The sequence below is a fragment of the Ochotona princeps genome, chromosome 1, assembly GCF_030435755.1.
Source record: "Ochotona princeps isolate mOchPri1 chromosome 1, mOchPri1.hap1, whole genome shotgun sequence".
Lineage (NCBI taxonomy): Eukaryota > Metazoa > Chordata > Mammalia > Lagomorpha > Ochotonidae > Ochotona > Ochotona princeps.
This window is the reverse complement of record NC_080832.1, coordinates 25,583,423-25,606,107: the sequence shown is the minus strand read 5'-3', so window position 1 is coordinate 25,606,107 and position 22,685 is coordinate 25,583,423. Positions and strand designations below refer to the sequence as shown.

At 42.3% G+C, this 22,685-nt stretch overlaps 1 protein-coding gene across 1 annotated transcript in view; it reads left to right on the top strand.

The window, feature by feature from the left end:
- Positions 1 to 4,920, top strand: part of ARFGEF3 (ARFGEF family member 3) — a 172,907-nt gene extending 167,987 nt beyond the window's left edge. The window contains exons 33-34 of the mRNA XM_004587269.3: positions 2,277 to 3,501; positions 4,382 to 4,920. Coding sequence (XP_004587326.2) covers positions 2,277 to 3,501; positions 4,382 to 4,573 — 1,417 coding nt within the window. The 3' untranslated portion in view covers positions 4,574 to 4,920. The remainder of the gene's footprint in view (positions 1 to 2,276; positions 3,502 to 4,381) is intronic.
- The last annotated feature ends 17,765 nt before the right edge of the window (positions 4,921 to 22,685 follow it).

Genomic DNA, 22,685 nt, shown 5'->3' with positions numbered 1-22,685 from the left:
GAAGAGATGTTTGTGCATTTAATAGCTTTGACATTGATAGCCCAAAGCTTTACACAATCCACATCATCTTAATTAAAGAGGTACTTGAAACTATGGGTGTTTATCTGTGATCCTGACATTAGCATCTGGTTAAGTCAGTGGCTTGTTAAGCACTGAGCCCTGCGTGCTCCACGCTAATTTGTCTTGCCTCCAAAGTGGGACTGTCTTCTTAAAAGGGATGAAGCACCTGAGTGTAACAAGTTAGGAAAATGTAGGTTTTGTCTGAGACCTTTCTTGTCTCCTGGGGGGAAGAGGGGGAAGGATTGTGTCACTGTAGATAAGTATTTCCCTATTTTTCTGGAATTTTGCTGTCTTCAATCTTGCTGTCCCTTCCACCATGTTTTTCTGTTACTAGATCTTTTCTTACATGCACAGTTAGTAACAGTTTACCTTACAGAATCAAAGAGATAATCTTGATTGGTAAAGTTATTTGACAGTTCCAACAAAGCTTTGCATCTTTGAGTATTTGCTGGAGAACAGCTTTCCATTTCTCAGGGAAGGTGATGTAAAATAGCCTCATGTGCTAAGGGGTTTATTTGTGTGAAAGAGTGACAGAGGGAGGGATGTCTTCCACTTGCTTGTTCACTCATCAAATGCCCGCAATAGGTGGGACTGGGCCAGATGGAAATACAAAACCAGGAACTCACCTGGATGCCCCCCATGGGTGGCTGGGAAAACCCAGACTGCTGAGTCATTACCGTTGCTTCCCAGGAATGTCATCAGCAACTGAAACAGAACCAGAGGCAGGATTTGAGCCTAGGCACTCTGACAAGGGATGAGGGCTACAAACAGCGGCTTACCCCACTGTGCCACAATGCTCACCCCATGCTGAGAGTTGTACACCTGCAGAAGGCTGATCCAACTCACCACTCTGGCTATGCATTCCCATCTCAGAAGTCCAGAGCCTAAGGAGAACATTTCTGTACAAGGAGCTAGCTCCCGCAGCCAGTCTGGTCTGGCTTGATGTGGAGATGGGGAGTGCTGGTGTCACTAGACACTTTCCTAAGGCACTGGGAACAAGTTGCCCCTCCCTGTCCCTTGAGAGTGTGACAGCATAGAGAGGACAGTGAACAAGGACTTGACTTGGCTAATCAGGGAAGGAGTCCCTTCCTTAGCTAGGATCCCATGATGATAGACTCAAAGCCCTGGCTCGAGTTGGTAGCTTTTAGATCCCCCTTCTGCATGTCACTCTGTCAAATAAAATAAAAAGCTTAACAGGAAGGAAGACTGATACTTTTGAATATCAGTCCTTTGTTCATCACTTCGTCTTTGCACCTTGATTATTTGTCGTTAAGGGAAAACACATTACTCTGCAAAGTCAGTGTTTACATGTATAGAAGGATCTGTATGCCTTTCTGCTAAAGATCACAAGCAGAAGTCAAGGTCATAGCGAGACACAGAGCAAAGCAACAAAATATTAACCAGATGGGCAGACCTTTGAAATCAATATAAGGAAGATAATTATGGATACATAATTATCCAGTTAGCGACGGGTGGCACAAGTCGTTGCCACAAAACTAACAGCAAGGTAAAGCACATGCAACCACCCTCGTGAATTCAATGTGTACACAATTCCTGGAGTTGAAATTGTCTTCATACTACAATCTCCAAACAAAACAAGCTGAGTCCCCAAGAAGGCAGCATTCACTTCCAATGCTTCCTTATCCTATGGTACCCTGGGTAAGGAAAGTACAGAAAACTGATTCTCAGCCAGACTTCTCTGGACCATGCAAGGTTGATGAAGGAGGCCTCGGCCATGTGTGTGCTGGCAGGAGACCAGTCTGTGTTCAGGGGAATGTTGCACTCCTACCTGGTTTTGTATGAGAAGGCCATGAGCTATAACATAGAGCTTAACATGTTTCATAGTGCCTTGATTTTAGCAAGTATCAGAAATTCTAATATTGTTCAAAAGTTTATGTGTAACAGAGTTTTGTAGAAAGCCTTTGCAGGTTTTAAAGAAAGCCTTTGTAGATACAAACTGAGCATCCCTTACCTGAAATGCTTGGACCAAAAGTTGTGATTTTTATAGTCTGGGAAATTCTATAGACTGTTGTGCATCTCTAATCCCCGGATGTGATGTGCCTCAAATCCAAAGCTTTTTGAGGACCATGCAGGTTTTAGCAGAGTTTGCTCAGTCCATAGTTGAATTCGCATCTCCACATGGATGGTGCCAAAATGGGTGTGATGTCTGCAGGGCTCTGGAGTGACTGCTGATGGCGCTCTCTTTGCCTGTGAAGCGTCTCTTTCAGGGAAATTGTGGTGAGCTTGCTGTCTCATCAAGTACTTCTCCAGAACCTGTACGATATATTGCTGGAAGAGTTTGTCAAAGGCCCCTCACCCGGGGAGGACAAGACCGTCCAAGTCCCAGAAGCCAAGCTGGCTGGTTTCCTCAGGTACATCTCCATGCAGAACCTAGCTGTCATCTTTGACCTGCTGCTGGACTCCTACAGGACCGCGCGCGAGTTTGACACCAGCCCGGGCCTGAAGTGCCTGCTCAAGAAAGTGTCCGGCATCGGTGGCGCTGCCAACCTCTACCGCCAGTCCGCAATGAGCTTCAACATCTACTTCCACGCCCTGGTGTGCGCTGTGCTCACCAACCAGGACGCCATCACGGCTGAGCAGGTGAAGAAGGCCCTCTTTGAGGACGAGGAGCGCAGCTCCGATTCGTCGCAGCAGTGCTCCTCTGAGGATGAGGACATCTTTGAGGAGACAGCGCAGGTGAGCCCGCCCAGGGGGAAGGAGAAGCGCAGGTGGAGGGCCCGCCTTCCCTCCCTGAGCGTACAGCCGGTGAGCAACGCCGACTGGGTGTGGCTGGTCAAGCGGCTGCACAAACTGTGCATGGAGCTGTGCACTCATTACATACAAATGCACCTGGACCTGGAGAACAGCCTGGAAGAGGCGCCCACCTTCAAGAGCGACCCCTTCTTCATCCTGCCCTCCTTCCAGTCCGAGTCGTCCACGCCATCCACTGGTGGCTTCTCTGGCAAGGATACGCCATCCGAGGATGACCGCAGCCAGCTCCGGGAGCATGGGGGTGAGTTACTGCTGGGCTTGCGTGCTGCCAGCGGGGACGGGCTGATGCTGCCCCCCAGTCCCAAAGTGGAGAAGAAGGACCCCAGCAAGAAGAAGGAATGGTGGGAGAATGCGGGCAACAAGATCTACACCATGGCGGCAGACAGAACCATCTCCAAGCTGATGACGGAATACAAGAGGAGGAAACAGCAGCACAACCTGCCTACCTTCCCCAAAGACGGCAAAGGCGAGAAGAAGGGCGAGGCTCTGGGGCCACGGGGCCCTGACTCACCGCTGCCTCAGCGGCCACAGCACTTGATGGACCAGGGCCAGATGCGACACTCCCTCAGCGCGGGCCCCGAGCTGCTGCGACAGGATAAGAGGCCTCGCTCAGGCTCCACTGGCAGCTCTCTGAGCATCTCCATCCGAGATGCCGAGGCCCAGATCCAGGTGAGGCAGATCCCCTCCAGCAGCCCCACACACAGCGTGTTCCAAGGTGGGACAGAAGTCAGAGCGCACAGAACCCAACTTGTTTCTGCTCAAGGGCAGGACAGAGGCCCGGTGCTGCCCCACACCGGTGCTACAGGGCAAAAGTAAAAATCTCTTGTGAGTTATTCACACCTGATCTGGGATTTGAGAATTGGGAACACACTTTTTGTCCAGATAAACCTTAAAGCTAGGAAAACCAACAAAACTTAACAAGTCTTGTTTAACAGTATTTTTCCATTTTCAGAAAAGGAGAGAGGGAAATGAAACAAAAAGACCTAGAGAAAGCCCTCTAAAAATAATCTGAATATCTTTTTTAAGAAGTAGATTTTTGTCATGGATTGCTCCAAAAACCTAGGACCCTATACGGGAATATTTTAATGCTAAAAATAAGTATAATTCAAAAAGTATCACCCTAGACTTTTGGAAAGTTTCTTGTCAAACTGAGATACATGGTTATGCTTTAATAGAGAACCTTCTTAAAGCATGAATATGAATTGATGTCTCAGGTCTTGGATTTTGCTTATGATTTCATTGAAGTTATAATGCTGCTAACAAAGTATCATGTAACTAATGGGAATTTTTGTGGAAAGATAAGAAATGGGATTTTAGTTTGAGAAAGCTGAAATTTAGGTATTCCAGATGTTACAGGAGTCTACCCATTTTTCCATATGGGAGGTTAAAATGAGTTTGTTACAGGTATATTAAATCAGCAAAGACTAATTTATTGCAGCTGAAGTCAGGGAAAACCCACTTCTAGACTGTCAGTGCTAGCCACACTCAAGCAGTCCAATGAAACTGGGAGAGTGCAAAACCAGTAATTTTGTTAAATCCTTTCTCGTAGGCGTGGACAAACATGGTGCTAACGGTTCTCAACCAGATTCAGATCCTGCCAGACCAGACCTTCATGGCCCTGCAGCCAGCAGTGTTCCCTTGCATCAGCCAGCTGACCTGTCATGTCACTGACATCCGAGTCCGCCAGGCTGTGCGAGAGTGGCTGGGCAGAGTGGGTCGGGTCTATGACATCATTGTGTAGAAGACTCGACTTCCATGCCCAAGCAAAGTCCAACGGATAGCATTTTCTGCATCACCAGCCCCACTTGCACCAGTGTCTGGAAGAAGCAGGTGCCCTGAATATGAGAGCCTTGTAGCCAGTCTGCAACAGATCAGCATGGGGCTCTCTGGATTACTAGTAAGGCTGTGTTGACGCAGATGATGCTCTGGGCTTGCACGTTATTACACAAAAATCTACATTCCTTGATACATTTCTAAATCTGGTTTTTGTTTCCAGAAATTTGTTAGCAGTGTTGTCTCCAGATGCTCACTTTCAAAGCCCTCCTTCCTACTCTTAAACACTACATTGACCCATCATTTTAACAATACATACAATTAAAATCTTACCTAAAAAAAAAAAATACATACAATATTGGCTGGTAAGCCAACCTGATCTATAAACACACAGACATCTAGTACCCAACATTGTGAAGTGGAGAAAAGACTTACATTAGTATTATGGGTTGGGCTGGGAAGAAAGCAACAACAAAAATACACACTTGGAATTCATAATCAAGAAAGAAATGGCTTCTATTGTGTTATATTTCTCAGAACATTTCAGAAATATTACTTAATATTTTCCAGTTGTACTCACAGCTTCCTCATGTAAATTATGTTGTGCCTTTTGTTTTTCCATTTCTAAAAAAAAAATCTTTCCTAGTAGGGTTTGAAGTCTGTGGTTTGGCAGCATTTGACAGATCCCACAGTGTATCGGCTGATGCATAGATTGTCAAGAGATGGAAGATGGACCAGCTACTCTGGTTGTCTTGTTCATCTTTGCTTCTGCTCCTAAGCAGCCAAGCAAAGAAAAAAGGGTGCCTTAGGTCTTTGTTGCACAGATACTCCTAGCCCCCACCTCCGGTTATCTAAGAATAAGATACGCTATTTTTCAGTGAATAAGAAAGCATTAAAATACAACTCATCTTTTCGCAACATCCTTGAAGGAAAGGAACTCCGAGGACTCCATTCAGTGAGCACATTTCTCAGGGAAGGGGCAGGAAGTGTGGGGGAGGGAATCAGCTGAAAGGGAATTAAGAAGTCGGTTTAAATCTCAATATGATGCTACAGTCATGTACAATTAGGGTGTTAGTTATCAAGGAGTCTCGTTTTAAACATAAAGGACACTGAATTTTAGAAAATGAGCTTTCTATTTTTAAAACATTTCTCCTCTCCAGAAAGGTTATTCTATATCTGAAGCCTTTATTCAGGTATTATTCCTTAGCATTAGGAAATATTTACAATATATTTTCTATCTTACATCATAGTAACAAACTCAACAAAATCCACTTAAATACATACTAGCATATAGCGTTGGTTGTCAAGGAAGGTATCATGCTTTCCCAGCCCCCCAAAACTCTATTCATCCTGGGTGACATCATCCCTCAAAAGGTGTATGAAGACTTCCAAAATTTGTGTAAAAAAAAAAAAGATAAAAGTCAGAACTTAAAATAGATTGGGCTTTATCTAATAATGATACTTGTAAACTTTGTGCTCTTGAGAAGCTTGTGGGCATGCACAAAGCTAGAAGGGAGGCAGGGTGTTCTAACTGGGAAGATGACCCCCAAGAAAGAACTCCATCATTCAGCATACCATCTAGAAAGCACCCTGCGACCTGGGAGACTTGAGTGAGGCAAAAAGGAAGGCCAACGGTATTTTTCTGGAACTAGACAATAATTCAAGTTTAGAAACACCTTTGATCATTTGATCTGAACAACTAATGAATTATTGGACTAGCAATAAGCTGTGTTCTACACTTATGAATTTTTAACTTTGGAATTTAAAGTTGGTACATGCTTTTCTCCAACTCACGCAGTACACTGTGGTGGTTCACCTTTCTTTTCGTAGTTTCTCTGTTCTGCACTGTGAGGGTGCATGTACCCCCACATGAACCACAACCACAAAGCTGCAGTGAAGTATTGGAGCACCCACACACTGTATGAGCACAGCCACTTCTCAAAATATGGAAGGCCCAGGATGCCACTCTCAGTGTACTAGGATCATGTCCCAGATTCTGAGTTAATTGCTTAGATAGCTGAATTTGTTCTCCAACAGGACACTAACTCCTAAAACTGAGTTTGCCCTGTACTCTGTTCAAACACTGTTCTAAGACGAGGCTGATTGTGGATCCCAAGAATAAAGAGGGAGGATGTGTATAACTGCTGGCCCACAGCTTTAAAAGAGCTCTGATACCTTCCCATCATTACGCCTGTGGCCCACTTGTGAGGCCCGTACTACACCGAGTACCCTTGTTCCTCAGACACTCCGCCAGCCAGACCTACCTGACTTACACATTGCATCCGGCTTCAGCCAGCAAAGCAGCTAAGCCACAGTGCTTCCCAGAGGTATCTGCAGCTATGAAAAAACACATTACTTGGTGCAGAGTAGTCAGACTTCAGAGCAGGACTCAGCAGGTGGGGAAGAACTGCAGGCGATCAGCAATACTCCGTAGGCACTTCCCCTCACATCTCCATTTTCACCTTTCCCCTCTCCTCCTCCACACTTTCAGCATCTGAAAATCTAAGGTATTTTTCCTTCAGAATCATTTGAGGCAACATGAAGACCAAGGTCTGGGTAACCGTTTGAAGCTGTAAGTCACTCTTAGCCTAAGATTGTATACATTGTTGTTGACTGCCTGAAGTGTATTACTCTACAGGTGGAATTTGTGTCTCTTATGTCTTAAGCGTGCGTTATGAAAAGCAGCATCTGGAAGATTCTGAAGTGGAAGGAATACCTGATTGATCCACCCAGCCCTGTACATATGCTCTTTGTCCTAGTTCTCTCCACCCTTTAGAAGGGCATTGGTTTTGATGTTAGAGAACAGATACACTGGCCATAGAATCTTGCATCTCCTGGTCACCCTTAGGAGGCTGCCTTTTTACCCCATCTTGTTATCTCCCTGCCCTCCTCATTTTCCAGCTTCATCCACAGTTTAAAACTAGATCATTCACATTTTGAGGGCTATTTAATGACTGAGCAGTAGGAACCCAGGTGTGCGCTAATATACAACTCAGGTGGCAATATTTTAAATTAACTACGACAAAACGTTAATACTGAAGGACATTGAAATCAAAAATTCTGATCCCTGCGATTTTTGTTGTTCTTTTTGCTTTAAAAAGGCTCATTTTACAGAATCAGCAGAAATCATCAAAGCCTCAATTGTGAGGACATAATACCATCATAGAAGCAGACACTACTGATTTTGCTAGAAACACACTGGTAGTGCATAGAAAGGAAGATTTTCAGAATGGGAACTCCATTTAGCATCAGTTTCACCAAGCCAAACAGAAATAAGACTGCTGTATAAAACTTGCACTAGCAAGAGAGCCAGGCAGCAGGGAGGTGATCTCTGGAGTGTCACTGCCAAAGAATACCTTCACTTCATATTACTATCTTCAGTTCCCTCAGTGACCTTGAGAAACATCTCTTATTTTCTCAGCTTTTAAAATGAGGCCACAGATTCAGAGAAGTTAAGAAACTTTCCCAAGATAACAAGTAAAAGTCCAAGTTGGTTGCCACATATTCTAGAATTCTAAGACCATTTCTTCTCCCCCCACCACACACACACACACACCATGCTCAAAGGAAGTGTGGGAAAGGGATAGATACAGTTTCATGGAGATGAGACTGTTAAAATGACAATATCTGACATTCCAGATCTCTCTGGGATGTTCTGGGGAGCTTGTAAAATAAAGTTAAAAAAAATTAAAAGAAATGGTATGTATGTGTAGAAAGATCATATATGTGTATAGCATGTTTTAGGAATCAAAGGAAACTAAATTATAAAACATAATGATAAAGCAGATATTCTATATTACCTGGGAAAACTCACCAAATTAGGTAAAAGTGGCAGAATGGTATTGTTGATGGCTAACTAGTAATTCAGAAGAAAAACAGCAGCCTGCATCCACAACGGCATACATGAATTGTAAACCTTTTCCAGTACCATTCGATCAACTCAGAATGAAGTGCCCTGGAGCCAACAGTGCCTCTACTTGCTTCTCTGGGAAAGACATGGCACTAAGTGTTTAAGTCATTATCAAAATTTGGAAATACGCAAATGCTAACCACTTCTCAAAATGTACATTCTCTCAGAGCAAGCAACAAGTTGGATAAGATTAACTTAAAATCCAGGTACTGAGGGTGACTGGTGGGTACCCATAGCAACCACAGATCCTACCACCTGAGTGGTCCTTCTGCTGGACAAGGAAACATGCAGAGGGGGCATCCAGAGTCCTGCAGGTAGTAGGTGACTAAACATCAAAATGCATAGGTACCTCTGAGGTCAGCCCAGTGAGATTTAGTGTAGCCTTACAAACAGAACACTTCAAGTACTTTTGATTCGATGTAGAAGCTTACTATTGGGAGAGATTTGTAAAACTGGCACATATACGTATGCCTTCAGGAAAGAAAAATCATTCTCCTTATTTACTAGATACAGAAAACATGTTGGGTTGGCTTGGGAGAACCCCTTCCTCTGGCCATGTCATAGTGTTTGTGTTTGATATGGAAGTAACTAATAAATTTATCCAGGTTTTGGAACGGAAACAAAATTTAGATTTCTAGAACTCAGTCATTTCACTGAAGACAGTCAAAAAAACAAAAATTCCAGCCCCTAACACTGTTTAGCAAAATCTCAGTTGAAAACAATGCTCAGATTTCCTTATAATTGGCACATCACTTACTAAATGAACAAAAACCATGACCACACCACGCATCATAAAACCTTTTCCCTGAACCTTTGTGTAAAAACACAAAGGCATTCCAGGGAGGAGAGAATGGTTTAGCATTTTAGTGGCAAAACCTCATGCACCGGCTGCCAAGGCCCATCTAACCAAGGCCTTTCCATGCTGTTCAACTGCCACCAGTTGAACGCCCAGCCCTGGTCACCTAGAATCCTTTGTGCATCGAGCAGAGGGTCTCAACCTTTAGCACACATCAGAGTCACATGCAGGACTGTTGAAGCAAGGATTGATGTGCCCATGCTCAGAGTTCCTACCTGAACTGAAATGAAAACTGGCATTTCTAAACAAATTCTCAGGTAAGGTTCTTGCTGACAGTCTTGGGACTAGGCTTTGAGGATCGCTGCCTTGAAAGATTTGCCAATGGCTATCTTGAAGATCAGCCTGACTTATCAAGCCTAGAGGAAAAAGGAAAACACAGAGCTGACCCTTGGGCGGACACCTGGGAATTGGATTCCCCACAGCACCCATGCTTAATCTCCCCAGTTCCCGGTTTTACTACACAAACAACTGATTTTTACAAGCTGGAAGACAATGAATGTATATTTAAGCCGTGAAATTAAGCTTCTTGTCTTTGTACTTAGAAACTTTGATTCTCTGGATGATCATTTGTATCCTGTGGACCCTCTGACTTGTACTGAATGTGATTTTTCTATCTTGGTGTGTCGTGTTGGAACGTCTCCTGTCCACCCAGTTTTAATGACCGGTTTCCATATGGGCTCCAAGACAGCCTTGGCTCCTGGCTTAGAGAATCATGAGTGCTTATTTCCTTGTCACCTGTTTTACATGTGTCATTGGTCACCAAAAATAAGCACTTCAGAAAAATCTGAGTCTAGTTGCTGTAGCTCCATTTTTTCACCTGACTGTCTGGGCTGTGAACTAATAAATTTCAAACACATCTACCAAGTGGCTTCATAAACATTGATAGAGTGAATTAACCCCCTTTTGAACAGTAGGTGTGCCTGTCTTGGCTTTTCAGTAAAGATGTTGTTTTGTGCAGATCTCCACAATAAAAATCACATTTGTTAGCTCATCTTCCAAATCATGAGAAAAACAAATGTGTATCAGTGTGTTTGGGAATATAGAGAAATCATATTAACTCAAATATAGATAGGGTCTTAATTTAAATATTAATTCATTGCATAATTAACTAGCTTTAGAAATTATCACCATGATGTCAGAAGGACCGTAGAGGGAATGATTCAAGAAATAATGTTAAATACCTGAATGTCACCCCATTAATATGAGCTATATTATTTTTTATTGATCAATGGGTTCTCTAAAGACTTCTGCTTAATACCCTGACATTTAAATCAACGTAGACTATTGTATGAATAGAAATGAGCTGAATGTGCTAGACTCACTCAGGTCTGAAAGCATTTCAGATGATTAATGGTGGCAAAGATTTGAGTTCTTGCTGCCATGGATGGAAGTAATTGAGTTTTTATTTCATTTGTTTCCCATCATTTTTTTTTAAAGTCATGCACTTAGTTTCTTTAATACCTGACTTTAAAATCAAAGTTTTAAAACCTGGCTCTAGGAATATTTTCAGTTTGTTTTACCAACCAGTGCCAAAAAGGAGTGAGGGTAACCTGAAGGCCAACTTTTCGAGCTAACGCATAAAATCATCTTTTTTCCAAGTGAGGGAGATTCAGGTCTCCAACACTGCCACCACCAATGGACAGCTGTGGCTACCTCATCATTCCGGGCAAGCTACTCGATTGCTCCCTCTATAGTTCTTACATTCAGGTCTAGTGGGAGTACATCTCTCACAGAAAAGTGGGTTTCCCACTGAGTAGGCAAAACTAGACAAAGATGAATGCTTCTGATAATTTTTGATTTTGTTTCACTTGCAACCAGGTGGTATAATATCCAGGTATGGCATGATGGGGCAAGAGGAGGTGCCTAGAGGGAAAAGTTACTTTTTGTTCCTTGGTATGTTTGTGTTGGGGATAGAGAGTGGTGAGCTAGAAATAAGATATTTATTACCCCAATCATGCCAAAAGACTACACTCAATATGTATTTCCTATTTTTCTAGATGGAGGAAACTCAAGTAAATTACATTATGAGAAGTTTCCCTACTACCATCTCTCCTTCTAGATTCAAAGCCAATGAGTGATATGGGTTCTTTTATCCCTTGATATGTTATGCCAAAGAATCAACTTATTTTCACTAAAAAAAGTATGAAGAAATGAAGTGTGGTATAGCCATAATGATTTGAGTTAGTATACCATTTTACCTGCAAAATGCAAAATTCGTCCTTGCAACCCCATTCACCAGGAGCCTTGAAGCATTTGTTGACTCCAAAGGCCTTGTCAAGGAAGTGTAGCTTTTGTTTTGCCTTCTTGTAGCATCAGTTTGGTCACATTTCAGTTACAAAAACAAACTAAAAAACACTCCTCTTTGTATGTTGCTATAACTGATTTGTTCAAATCTCTAGGTTCAGTTGTTCAACAGATTTCTGTAAGCAAGCTTGCAAGTGTATTTTGTGTACATTTTATCTGAGGTGAAACAAAAAGCATTCTAAAGAGAAGATATTTTAAGATATTGTATTTATGTTGCTTGTGTTGTAGAATAAAGCTTCAATGCATTTAAAATCTGATATGTGAAATAATTTTCTTTTATGAATAAATAAAATGATTCCTAGAAGTGCACTTTGCTTAATAGAATTCTGCCCAAAGAACTGGGTCACTTTCCACATCATTTAGCAACTGAATGTCAAAGGTCCCGTTCCAGCCTTACAACTTGAGAATAGTCCCTACTATGTAGCATTTACAGAAAAAAAAAAAGCTGAAATATCTGCATACATCTTTGTTTTCATACATTTTTCAAGCGAGCCTATACTACAACATTGCTTTGACTTTTTCCTCTCAAGAATAGGTAGCAAATTAATGAGTACATATTCATGAAAGTAAGCCCCTTTCCCTAATGTCTTTGATACAGACCTCTCTCTATTAGCTTGCAGCTCTCCTTGTCCACTGTGAAGACTTAAAAATTGCCAAAGACTAAATCCCTAAGCACGTGATACATGGGTCAGGCTGGCCCTACTAAACCTCAAATCACAAGAGTTGAGTGATTGCATCGATAGTTAGCATCCTAATGCTAGGCTTCCACTTTGCAATGCGTCACAAGAACTCCAGGCCCCGATCAAGCAAAGTGCTCCTGGACTGCAGACTCTGGAGCCCGGTGTGCATCACAACCTTTCCAGAAAAACACGCTGGCCACCCTGTCACTAACCCACCAAGAGAAGACTGTGAGCATTGCAGACAGCCACAGGGCCTTAACACAAACTGTTCTGTTCAAGACCAACTTAAAACTGTAAGACTCACCACCCTCCATTTCTCAGAGGGACTGGAAATTCACTGAGAGCTACCTGCTCATTATCACACATTGCAAGCAAACTGCTACTTTCTTCCACCACCCGTGTGTCAGTAACTGACTTGCTGTGTTTGTGGCAAGTGGACCTGGGCTTGAAAGTTCTACAAGACTGATTTAGTTCATTCATGGAGTATAAACTAGAGTATTACCTAGTGTTTGTTCATGCAAGCCAATTTCTAAATTAATATGATTAGCATCAAAAATATTGGGGGGCAAGACTGTGGCACAGCACTGAAGATGCCCAACTGAGACACCTGTATCCCACGATCAGAAAGTCCCACTTCTATTACCAATCAAACTTCCTGTTAATTCACACCCTGGGAGGCAACAAGGGATGGCTCAAGTACTAGGACCCCTGACACTAGGTGGGAGACTCATTGAGTTCCCGATTCCTGACTTCAATCTAACTCACCCTGACCCAGCCCTGGCTGTGGTGGGCATTTGGAGAGTAAATCAGCAGATGGAAGCTTGCTCGCTCAATCTCCCTCCCCCTCTATCTTCCCCTCTCTTTCTCACAAACACACACGCACGTGCACACACACACACACGATGTGTGCTTTTACTTTTCAAATAAATGAAAACATTTTAAAGAAGTTAACACTGAAGAAGAAAATAAAGCCTGGGAATCGCTATACCCAAATCATGGGAGGCTGGCCACAGAATTACAGAAGACAGATAAACTACTATAGAAATGGACTCCACATATGTGGTTTAAAATTCTGATCCTGTCATTCTCTCATGCATTCTGGCATTCTCACAGATGTGCTACTAAGACAGCATCAATTCCATCATAAACATGAAATACAACTAAAACAGACACCAGCATTCTTTGCATAAAGTTGTCTCAGAAGGGACCAACCATGTTTATGAATGGAGACACTCTTGGGTCTTAGCCAGCTTAAGTCCCAAACTTTACCCTTCCCTGGACTGGAAAATTTGGAACATGCTTGATCTCCCACAACCTAAATGTACTGTTCCATGAAAGGTAAAGGAACTCTTACCTCACAAGGTTGACTTAAGAAAATGTGAAAGCTACAGTAATTTGGAAATACTAGTGTCTTGTAAATACTGCTATGTTTAAGATAGTAGCTAGTCTTCAACAGGCACACTGTTGGGCAGGTGGATTTATATGTGAGATATATTATTACTGACACTTGGCATTCACTCCCATGAGTGTGTTCCAACATAAAAAAGTTAATATTTTATGCCAATTTGAGAGCAGGAGGCCAGCAATTCAGACACAGAGCTCTGATGAAACAGTTTAGAGAGAAACTCTAAGTCAACAGCCAAGTCTTCAATTATTAATATCCAGCAATGAATACCCCATGTGCATAAATTTCAACGTATTTCTTTAAAGCAAAGACTTCATATGCTTCAGTTTTTACCTTATGACCAAGATTCGTATTGTAAGTTAGCTTGATAAATATTTCACATCCCTCATTAGAAAATTCACTTTCTCATCTGGCTTCAAAGAGGTATCAATAAGCAAGTGAAACCAAAATGCAAGGATAATGCAACATTGTGTGTTTTACATATCGACAGCCTTCTGAAGGAGTCTGAAAGCTTTGTAGGGAGATCCTGTATCTTCTGTTTTTATCTACACTGACCTAGTTATAACATCAAGCTATCTGTGTCCCAGGTCTACCCTGCTGACCTAACACAGTTGCACACAAATGTTTATTTCTGAAAAATCACTCAGCTTAAGGATCACATTTAAAATCTAATTGTAAGGTACAATTAACTCTGCAGAGAAGTTCATGAGCAGGTTCTCAATCATTTGTTTAGTTTAAGGTACCAGGTTTTTGCCTACGTCAACAAGAAAGGGTCCTGTACAACATGATGTACATGTACAAACGATGTACAGCAGTTGCGAGCAGAACGCTCAAACATGAAGTTCTATATGCTGGTCTTCTTCATGACAGCATATTAACTGCTTATTGAACAATTATTATAACCAGTACAAATGGTGTAAGGAAGTGAAACATTTTTTAATAGTGTCTCTAGCACAGGATGAATTCTGTACAAGAAAATGAATTGGATGTTAAATGTTCTGAGGCACAAGCTCCATTTATAAACAAATTTGGAGAAAAAATGAGATCTGAGGCTAATTTTCTAATTACAAAGGAATTATGGTGTTGGCTACATTCTAGTTAAAAGGTCAATTTTACCCGGTCCATTTTAATCTGCTCCTAGGACAGCCATCAGATCGATAAATAGTTAATGGATTTTTTTTTAACTCTAACAGTAGACTATTCAACTAAAGCCTGGAATAAATTTTCCAAGTTAAAGGGATTCAGTGCTATTATGGGCCTCTCAGATAAACACCATTTAAAAACAGGTTTATTGGACAACAAACTTTTTATAGGTGATATTTATTCTAAACACAATTAACTAAAGACAGGCCATTCATTATACCATAGCACATATTTGGACTCTTAAAACCTGGATTATCAGATTGATAAATTTAACTAGTTCTTGCTTCTTCGGTGAGGAGTACAGCATCACCGTCTGCTCACCAGGTGCCTTTCAGCCCCCTGCTCTGTTTGGCCTGGCAGTAGCCCTGTCCTCTTCTCATATTCCACTGAACAGTTATGCATTGTCACTTCCCTTGTCTTTCAGGCTACCCTTAGGGTTCAACTGGAAGTGACTGAACAAGAACCCAGTTATCTCAAAGGCAGCCTTTGAAAGGATTCACAAGATTCTGTAATTATCAGAATTATCTGGATTGTGCTTTCAGGAAATTATGGACTGGCCAAAACTTAGGAATGATCCCAGATACGGGTTGATAGGACCAATTCCCAGGAGGTTAAGCCTCGCCTGTAATGCCAGCATCCCATATGGATGCAGGTTTAAGTCCCAGATTTTCCGCTTCCAATCCAGCTCCCTCCTTCTAGCTAGGAAAGCAACAGAGGATGGCTCAAGTCCTTAGGACTGTGTACCCATGTGGAAGACCGAGAAGAAGGTTCTTGCTTTGGATCAGCTCGACTTCAGTTGTTCTGGGCAGCAAATGGATCTCAATCTCAATCTCTCACTTGATCTCTCTCCCCCCCACCTCCCTCCATCCTCACTTCCTGTTTCTCCTTTCCTCTAACTCTGCCATTTATCAATATTAAAGAAATAAAAATATCCTGGCTGCTCCACTTCTATTCCAGCTCCCTGCTTGTAGCCTTAGAAAAGCAATATAGGATGGTCCAAAGCCTTGGGACCCCACACCTACATGGAAGACCCAGAGGAAGCTCCTGGCTCCTGGCTCCTGGCTTTGGATTGGTTCAGCTTCAACCACTGTGGACACTTGAAGAGTGAACAAGCAGATAAAAGATACTTCTTTCTGTAAATCTGACCTTCCAATAAAAAAATAAACCTTGAAAAGCCAGCTCCAAAATACAAAAACTGCAAGTGACTGCTACAAAGCAACTTTTCTTAAACCCAAGCTTTGAAAAGCACTGAATATTTTTTTGCAAAACATATTCGTGATATTAATCCACATTCTTTTTTTTCTTCCTAACATCTTCTCCATCCATTTCTTCCTATGCAAGTAGAAAGTTGGCCCTGAAGTTCATTGTTTAGAAGAGATCTGGTGGGGAAAAATTGCAAAAATTGCCTACAAGGCCCTCAGTTCTTTCAGTTTTAAGATGCAGAGACTTTTATACAGAAACATGTGTATTTTCTCCACTGAACAGAATCATTGGCTGCTATAAGTAAATCTACTGAAAAGATAAATTTTTTTTTAAGATTTATTTTTACTACAAAGTCAGATATACAGAGAGGAGGAGAGACAGAGAGGAAGATCTTCTGTCTAATGATTCACTCCCCAAGTGAGCCACAACGGGCCGATGCGCGCCGATCTGAAGCCCGGAACCAGGAACCTCTTCCAGGTCTCCCACGCGTGGGTGCAGTGTCCCAATGCATTGGGCCGTCCTCAACTGCTTTCCCAGGCCACAAGCAGGGAACTGGATGGGAAGTGGAGCAGCCGGGATTAGAACCGGCGCCCATATGGGATCCCGGGGCGTTCAAGGTGAGGACTTTAGCCACTAGGCCACGCCGCCGGGCCCCGAAAAGATAAATCTTGAAAAGATTAAATTCTGGACATACTCATGCAGTGCACTCACTCATTAAAAATTTCTCTTGGTTAGAGTTACAAAAGCACTGTCAAGGAAAACAACAACAAAAATGGCCTAAAATATCTCCTTTCGAGCAGCCCAAACTAGGCCAGGTTGAGTACCCGCTGGCATACAAATAGGTCAGGTCTAGGGGTGGGCCAGGTTGGCCAGTTCATAGCATCCACTGGCAGACCTGAGAACCAGGATAGGGTGCAGGAGGGGCTTGGTTAGGCTGCAATCACAGTGAGCTCACACTGAGTCAGAGACTGGGGACTGACTAGGCTGTAGCACCCACCAGTGGGAGCTGGAACTGGTGACAGGCTGGACTGAACCAAGCTGAAGTACCCACAGGTGGATGCCAAGGTGAGATGAGCCATGCCAGTCTGGTGGGTGCCAGGTCCATGATATCCAGGGGTGAGGATGTCTGGCAGGGCCCAGGTCGCGTGACCCAGGGCATCTGGCTCCAATCCTTGGGCCCATACATGAGAACCGATCCTCCTCAGTGGAAAGGATGGAGCAGTAGAGGGCTGGCCTAGATACACATGAAGGATATGGCAGCCCATTGGGGCCTCTAGAGGACATTTGTTACCATTGCAGAGGAAGGAGAACAAAACAAATTGGACAACTACCAGAGCCAAAGGATGACAGCAAATATCTAGGCGAATGAAGACTCTAAGGTCAACTTGTCAGCCAACTGACATTAGAAGGCCTTTCTCATCCATGGATCAACAAGACTGACAACATTTCAGAACTATCACAACCATTTGGACAGAATCCCATGTGTGTCACATTGAGCCTATGGGTCGATATTGGGTGGCCATTCCCCATTCCCGGGTCCTAGGGCAGTTGGGAGGTTGAGTATGGCTTCTACCCTTACCTCTCTTCCCCCTCCCCCCAGAAACAGGAAGAAGAAATACAAAATTCAGAAACAATGATCACACCCACATTTCCCTAACCCCAGATCCTTCCTACTCTGATCAACTTTGTAAACATCATTTAAAATAAAAATAATGATATCTTTTTTAAACTCTCCTTTCTTTCATTTTTTAAAAATGTAAAATTTGGTGTAGAACTGTTTTAGGAGGGGTGTGCAGAGAAATCTTCCATTCCCCAGTGTGGAGTATCTAATCTCTGTGTCCTACCTAGTAAGGTATATGTGAAACATTTCTACACCTCAACTGTTGACATATGCCTTGCTAGAGTTATAAGCCAGTTTAGACTATCCGAAAATCTGCTAAATTCAATAGAATTATGCTTCAACGCTATGGACTGCTAAATACTAAAATGAGGATAGACACGAGACAGCTGAATAGTACCATATAGCCATTTTAAGGTGTATAGAAGCTAGTTGTATACAAACTAAAATAAAAATGTCAATGAAGTAGTCACAGGATGTGGTTAAGAACTTTCATCCTGTAACATATTGGTTACTCAATACCATTACAATTAATTCCATAATGTTGTAAACGGTCGTTGATGTTATGTTGGGGCTTTTAATTGACCAGGATGATATTCTGCCAGCTCTACTTTCAGACCAGAGATGATCTCCCCAAGAAACCGATGAATGTATCTGGACAATTAGATGCTGAACTCTTTGCTTGGTATATACTTGCAATGAAAAAATCTCAACTGAATTCCATCTGTAATACTGCAACAAGGTGGAGGAATCCACCATGGGAGGAGGGTATGGGGAGGGAATCCCAGAGCCTATGAAATTGTCACATAATACAGCATAATTAATTTAAAAAAAGAACTAGAAAAAAATGTAAAATTTGATATTGCTACATCAGAAATGCCTTCTTAATATCAGTAGGCAAAGTACTAGTAAGAATCACTTCAAATAAGGGTATTTCAAAAGTTAAAAATAGGGTTAACAATACTTAAAAGTGGAAAGGAGACATCACAAATCAGATCAAATTTCTATCCAAAATGGTTCCCCTTCATGAATATATCAATTCTTTAAATGTCTGGAGACAGTTTGTTAATTATCAAGCTAATATGAATATTTGGTAGCAAACATGGGCAATGATTGCAGTGAAATCATTATAACTGATATAGTTATCCATTATCATGACTTTACACAATGAGCTAAGAGTTGGTGAAATAAATCGAGGGAAATTTTACATGTGACATTGACACTCAGCCAGCCAGCATTGATTATTTAAAAATTATTTCTTCATTCATCATCTTCATCTTTGGAGTGAATTTATAAATTACTGAAGCAATCATATTAAGAATCGTGAACCTGAAAAGACCAAACTCTCAACAGGTCCTGGGATCCCTGCTAGCCCATACTTAAGATGTCCCACAAAGGGGAACCTTGCGCTTCTGTTTCCTGTCCAATTGTGATGAAACAAAATGCATTCCCAATGCCCCATCTTCTCTGTTTCAACACTCAGAGATACACTAGGCCATTAGCTAAAATCCATCCTTTTATTCTCGCCAATAGCCTGCAGAGTAGGTTCTCCAGACCTCACTTTACACATGGAGAAAAGTAAAGACTCACAGCAGTGAAAGAACCACCAAGCCTCTGAATATCATGCATGGAAAGCAGATGATTCAGAATACACGACCATTGCAGTGAAGCCAAGCTCTCCACACCGTGACATGACCAAAAGGGGAAGATTGGAAGGAAATCAGAACCTGCCTGCAACCTTCCCCAGCGCACCGTCAAACTCAACCTTCCACCACCCGGCACCCCAAACTCAAACTGCTTTTAATCCATACGTTCAACATGTTGGTATCCCTTTGGTCTCCACAACTAGAGATTGAATCCCATTTCAAAAGCACAGGGGGGCCCGGCAGCGTGGCCTAACGGCTAAAGTCCTCGCCTTGAACACGCCCCGGGATCCCATATGGGCGCCGGTTCTAATCCCAGCAGCTCCACTTCCCATCCAGCTCCCTGCTTGTGGCCTGGGAAAGCAGTTGAGGACGGCCCAAAGCCTTGGTACCCTGTACCCACATGGGAGACCCGGAAGAGGTTCCTGGTTCCCGACTTTGGATCAGCGCAGCACCAGCTGTTGCACTCACTTGGGGAGTGAATCATTGGACAGAAGATCTTCCTCTCTGCCTCTCCTCCTCTCTGTATATCTGACTTTGTAATAAAATAAATAAAAATCTTTTAAAAATATATTTATATATATATAAAAAGCACAGGGAACAGAGAGTAAATCTCTTTTACAAGAGAGAGGAGCTGATGATTAGATTCAACCTGCCACTCCAGAAAATGCCAAAAGATGGCTCGAGACAAATATAACGGTCATTTTACACGGTCACAATTCTATTCTCATATTGGGTTGTGGTGTTGAGAAACAGTACATTCAGACCAAATTATTTCAACTTCCTTTAGTAAGTTAAGATTTAATGTTGTGCCTCAGCTTTTAAACAAGATTGAAAGAAGAAATTGCCCAATTTATCTTCCATAAATCTATTTTCATAACAAGACTCCATTACATTGCTCGCTTGTTTTCTATACCAGGCCAATTTTTGGAGAATTTATAGTCATGGCTTTTGACAACAATTATGTGATTATATTTTACATAGTCTTTTTAAAGTATTATTATTTCTAATTAAATGTAGCAAAATTGTACATATAGGATACAGAGTGGCATTTCAATGTGTACATATTTATGTAATGTAATATTCAGATCAGGGTAACTTGCACTTTTGTCACCTCAGAATTTAACATTTATTTCTGCTGGAAGGATTAAAAAATTTCTTTATCATCTTGAAATAAAGTAATTATTGTCAACCATAGCTACTTCCTGCATTACTTTTCTATCCAGCTGCAGCCCTGGACCTCTTAACCATCCTCTCTCCATCCCTCTCCTGCACCTTTCAGAGGCCTTAGCGACCTACTGTGCTAGCCTGCTTCTTTATGATGAACCCTTCCTTCATTTTGCATGAGTCAGAACCTGTGGTGGCTATCTTCCTGTACCTGACCATCCACCAAACATAATATCCTTCAGCCAACTATCTGCAGATGACAGAATTTCATTCTTCACTGCTGATAATATTCATACATGTGTAATTAAGTTGTATTTTCTTATCCACTCAGATACCTAGGTTGATTCTCTATTTTGACTATTATGGACACTACTGCAGCAAATAATGCAATTGCAGATACTTCTTTAGGATTCTGATTTCAATTTCTTTGTATAAATCACCTGGAAATGGGATTGCTGAATTGTGGATAGCTCTATTTCCAGTTGTAGTTTTCATTTCATGTTTTTAAGATTTATATATTTTTATTGGAAAGGCAGATATACAGAGAGGAGGAGAGACAAAGAAGATCTTCCATCTGATGATTCACTCCCGAAGTGGCCGCAACAGCTGGAGCTGAGCCAATCTGAAGCCAGGAGCCAGGAGCTTTTCCGGGTCTCCCACATGGGTGCAGGGTCCCAAAGCTTTGGGCCGTCCTCGACTGCTTTCCCAGGCCACAAGCAGGGAGCTGGATGGGAAGCAGGGCTGCCGGGATAAGAATTGGCATACACATGGGATCCCGGGGCTTTCAAGGCGAGGACTTTAACCACTACGCTATCGCACAAGGCCCTTTTTTGCTAGTTCACTCCTCAAACGTCCATAACAGCAGGGATTGAGTCAGAAGAAAGGCAGGAGCCAAGGACTCCATCTGGGTCTCTGATATGGGTTTGCGGCACTCAGTCACTTGAGCAATCACCAACTACCTCCTAGGATGCACATAAGCAGGAAGACAGCAGAAGTGGAGGAACTAGGACTCAAACCAGGTGCTCAAGTTGAGATGCAGGTGTCCCAAACAGCAATCCAACTGCTGCACAAAACAAGCTTCTTTCATCAGGAACTGTTTCACATAATGATGCCCCGAGGGGGCAACAGGCCATGAGGCAAATAACTAGCTCCCTGGCAGTCCACATGGGGCACCTGGATTGCATTCCTGACTCCTGGCTCTGGGTGGAGCCTAACCCTGGGCATTGCATGCGATCAGAGAGTGAACAAACTCCCGGAAACAGCTCCCTGTCGCTCTGTGTCTGTCTTGCACTACGTCTGTGTAAGTTTTTCTGCTGTTCAAGTGAATAGTTTTTAAAAATGTGATAGAAAAAATAGGAATGAATTATACAGTATCACGTGACACTGGAAACTTCAGTGCTTCCTTTAGAAAGGGGCTAGAAACGGAATGTGCCATAACACGTTTTGCAAAGCTTGCTAGACAGCAGGGCACGGAGCAGCCAGAGAGAGCCGCCTCCATCACCTTGGACTCAGCAGCCAGAGCCGTGTAGGAGGCTGACAGCCTGCCGGTGCAGCTTCCACTTTTACTGCTGAATTTTTAACTGTAGCTCAAGTGGTCCTGGGTTGTGGAATGTAAATAATTCCTAAAAGGGGGCTCTTCAAGTTAATCTCTCCAGGTTCCCATAGATCAGGTTCAGAAAAAAACCAAGTCTTCACTTACACTAATGCCAAACACTTAAGCAAAAACACCACTCTCAATGTCTGGAAGGGGATTAAGCAAAAATAAGCACACTGACTCAAAAGAACTCAGATGTTTAAATTATCAGGCAAAGAATACAAAATGAAGCTACATGGAGATAAAATAAGGAAAAATCGAAAAATACAAAGTAAGCATTCTAGGAATAAGAGACAATTGAAAATTGCAAAGCACATTTTTAGGGGAAAATTCTAAAACATCTAGAAATGGGAAAGACTATTAAAACTTAAAATCAAAGGATAGATGTGGTTTTTTTAAGGTTCATTTTATTTTTTTATTGGAAAGTCAGACATACAGGGAGGGATAGATGTGTTTTTAATAGTTGATTAGACTCAAAAAGAGAAAAATGACTAATCATCCAGTAAATGTGGAATACAACAGAGATATAACATGGGGTCGTGTGTCCAGCCTAGTGG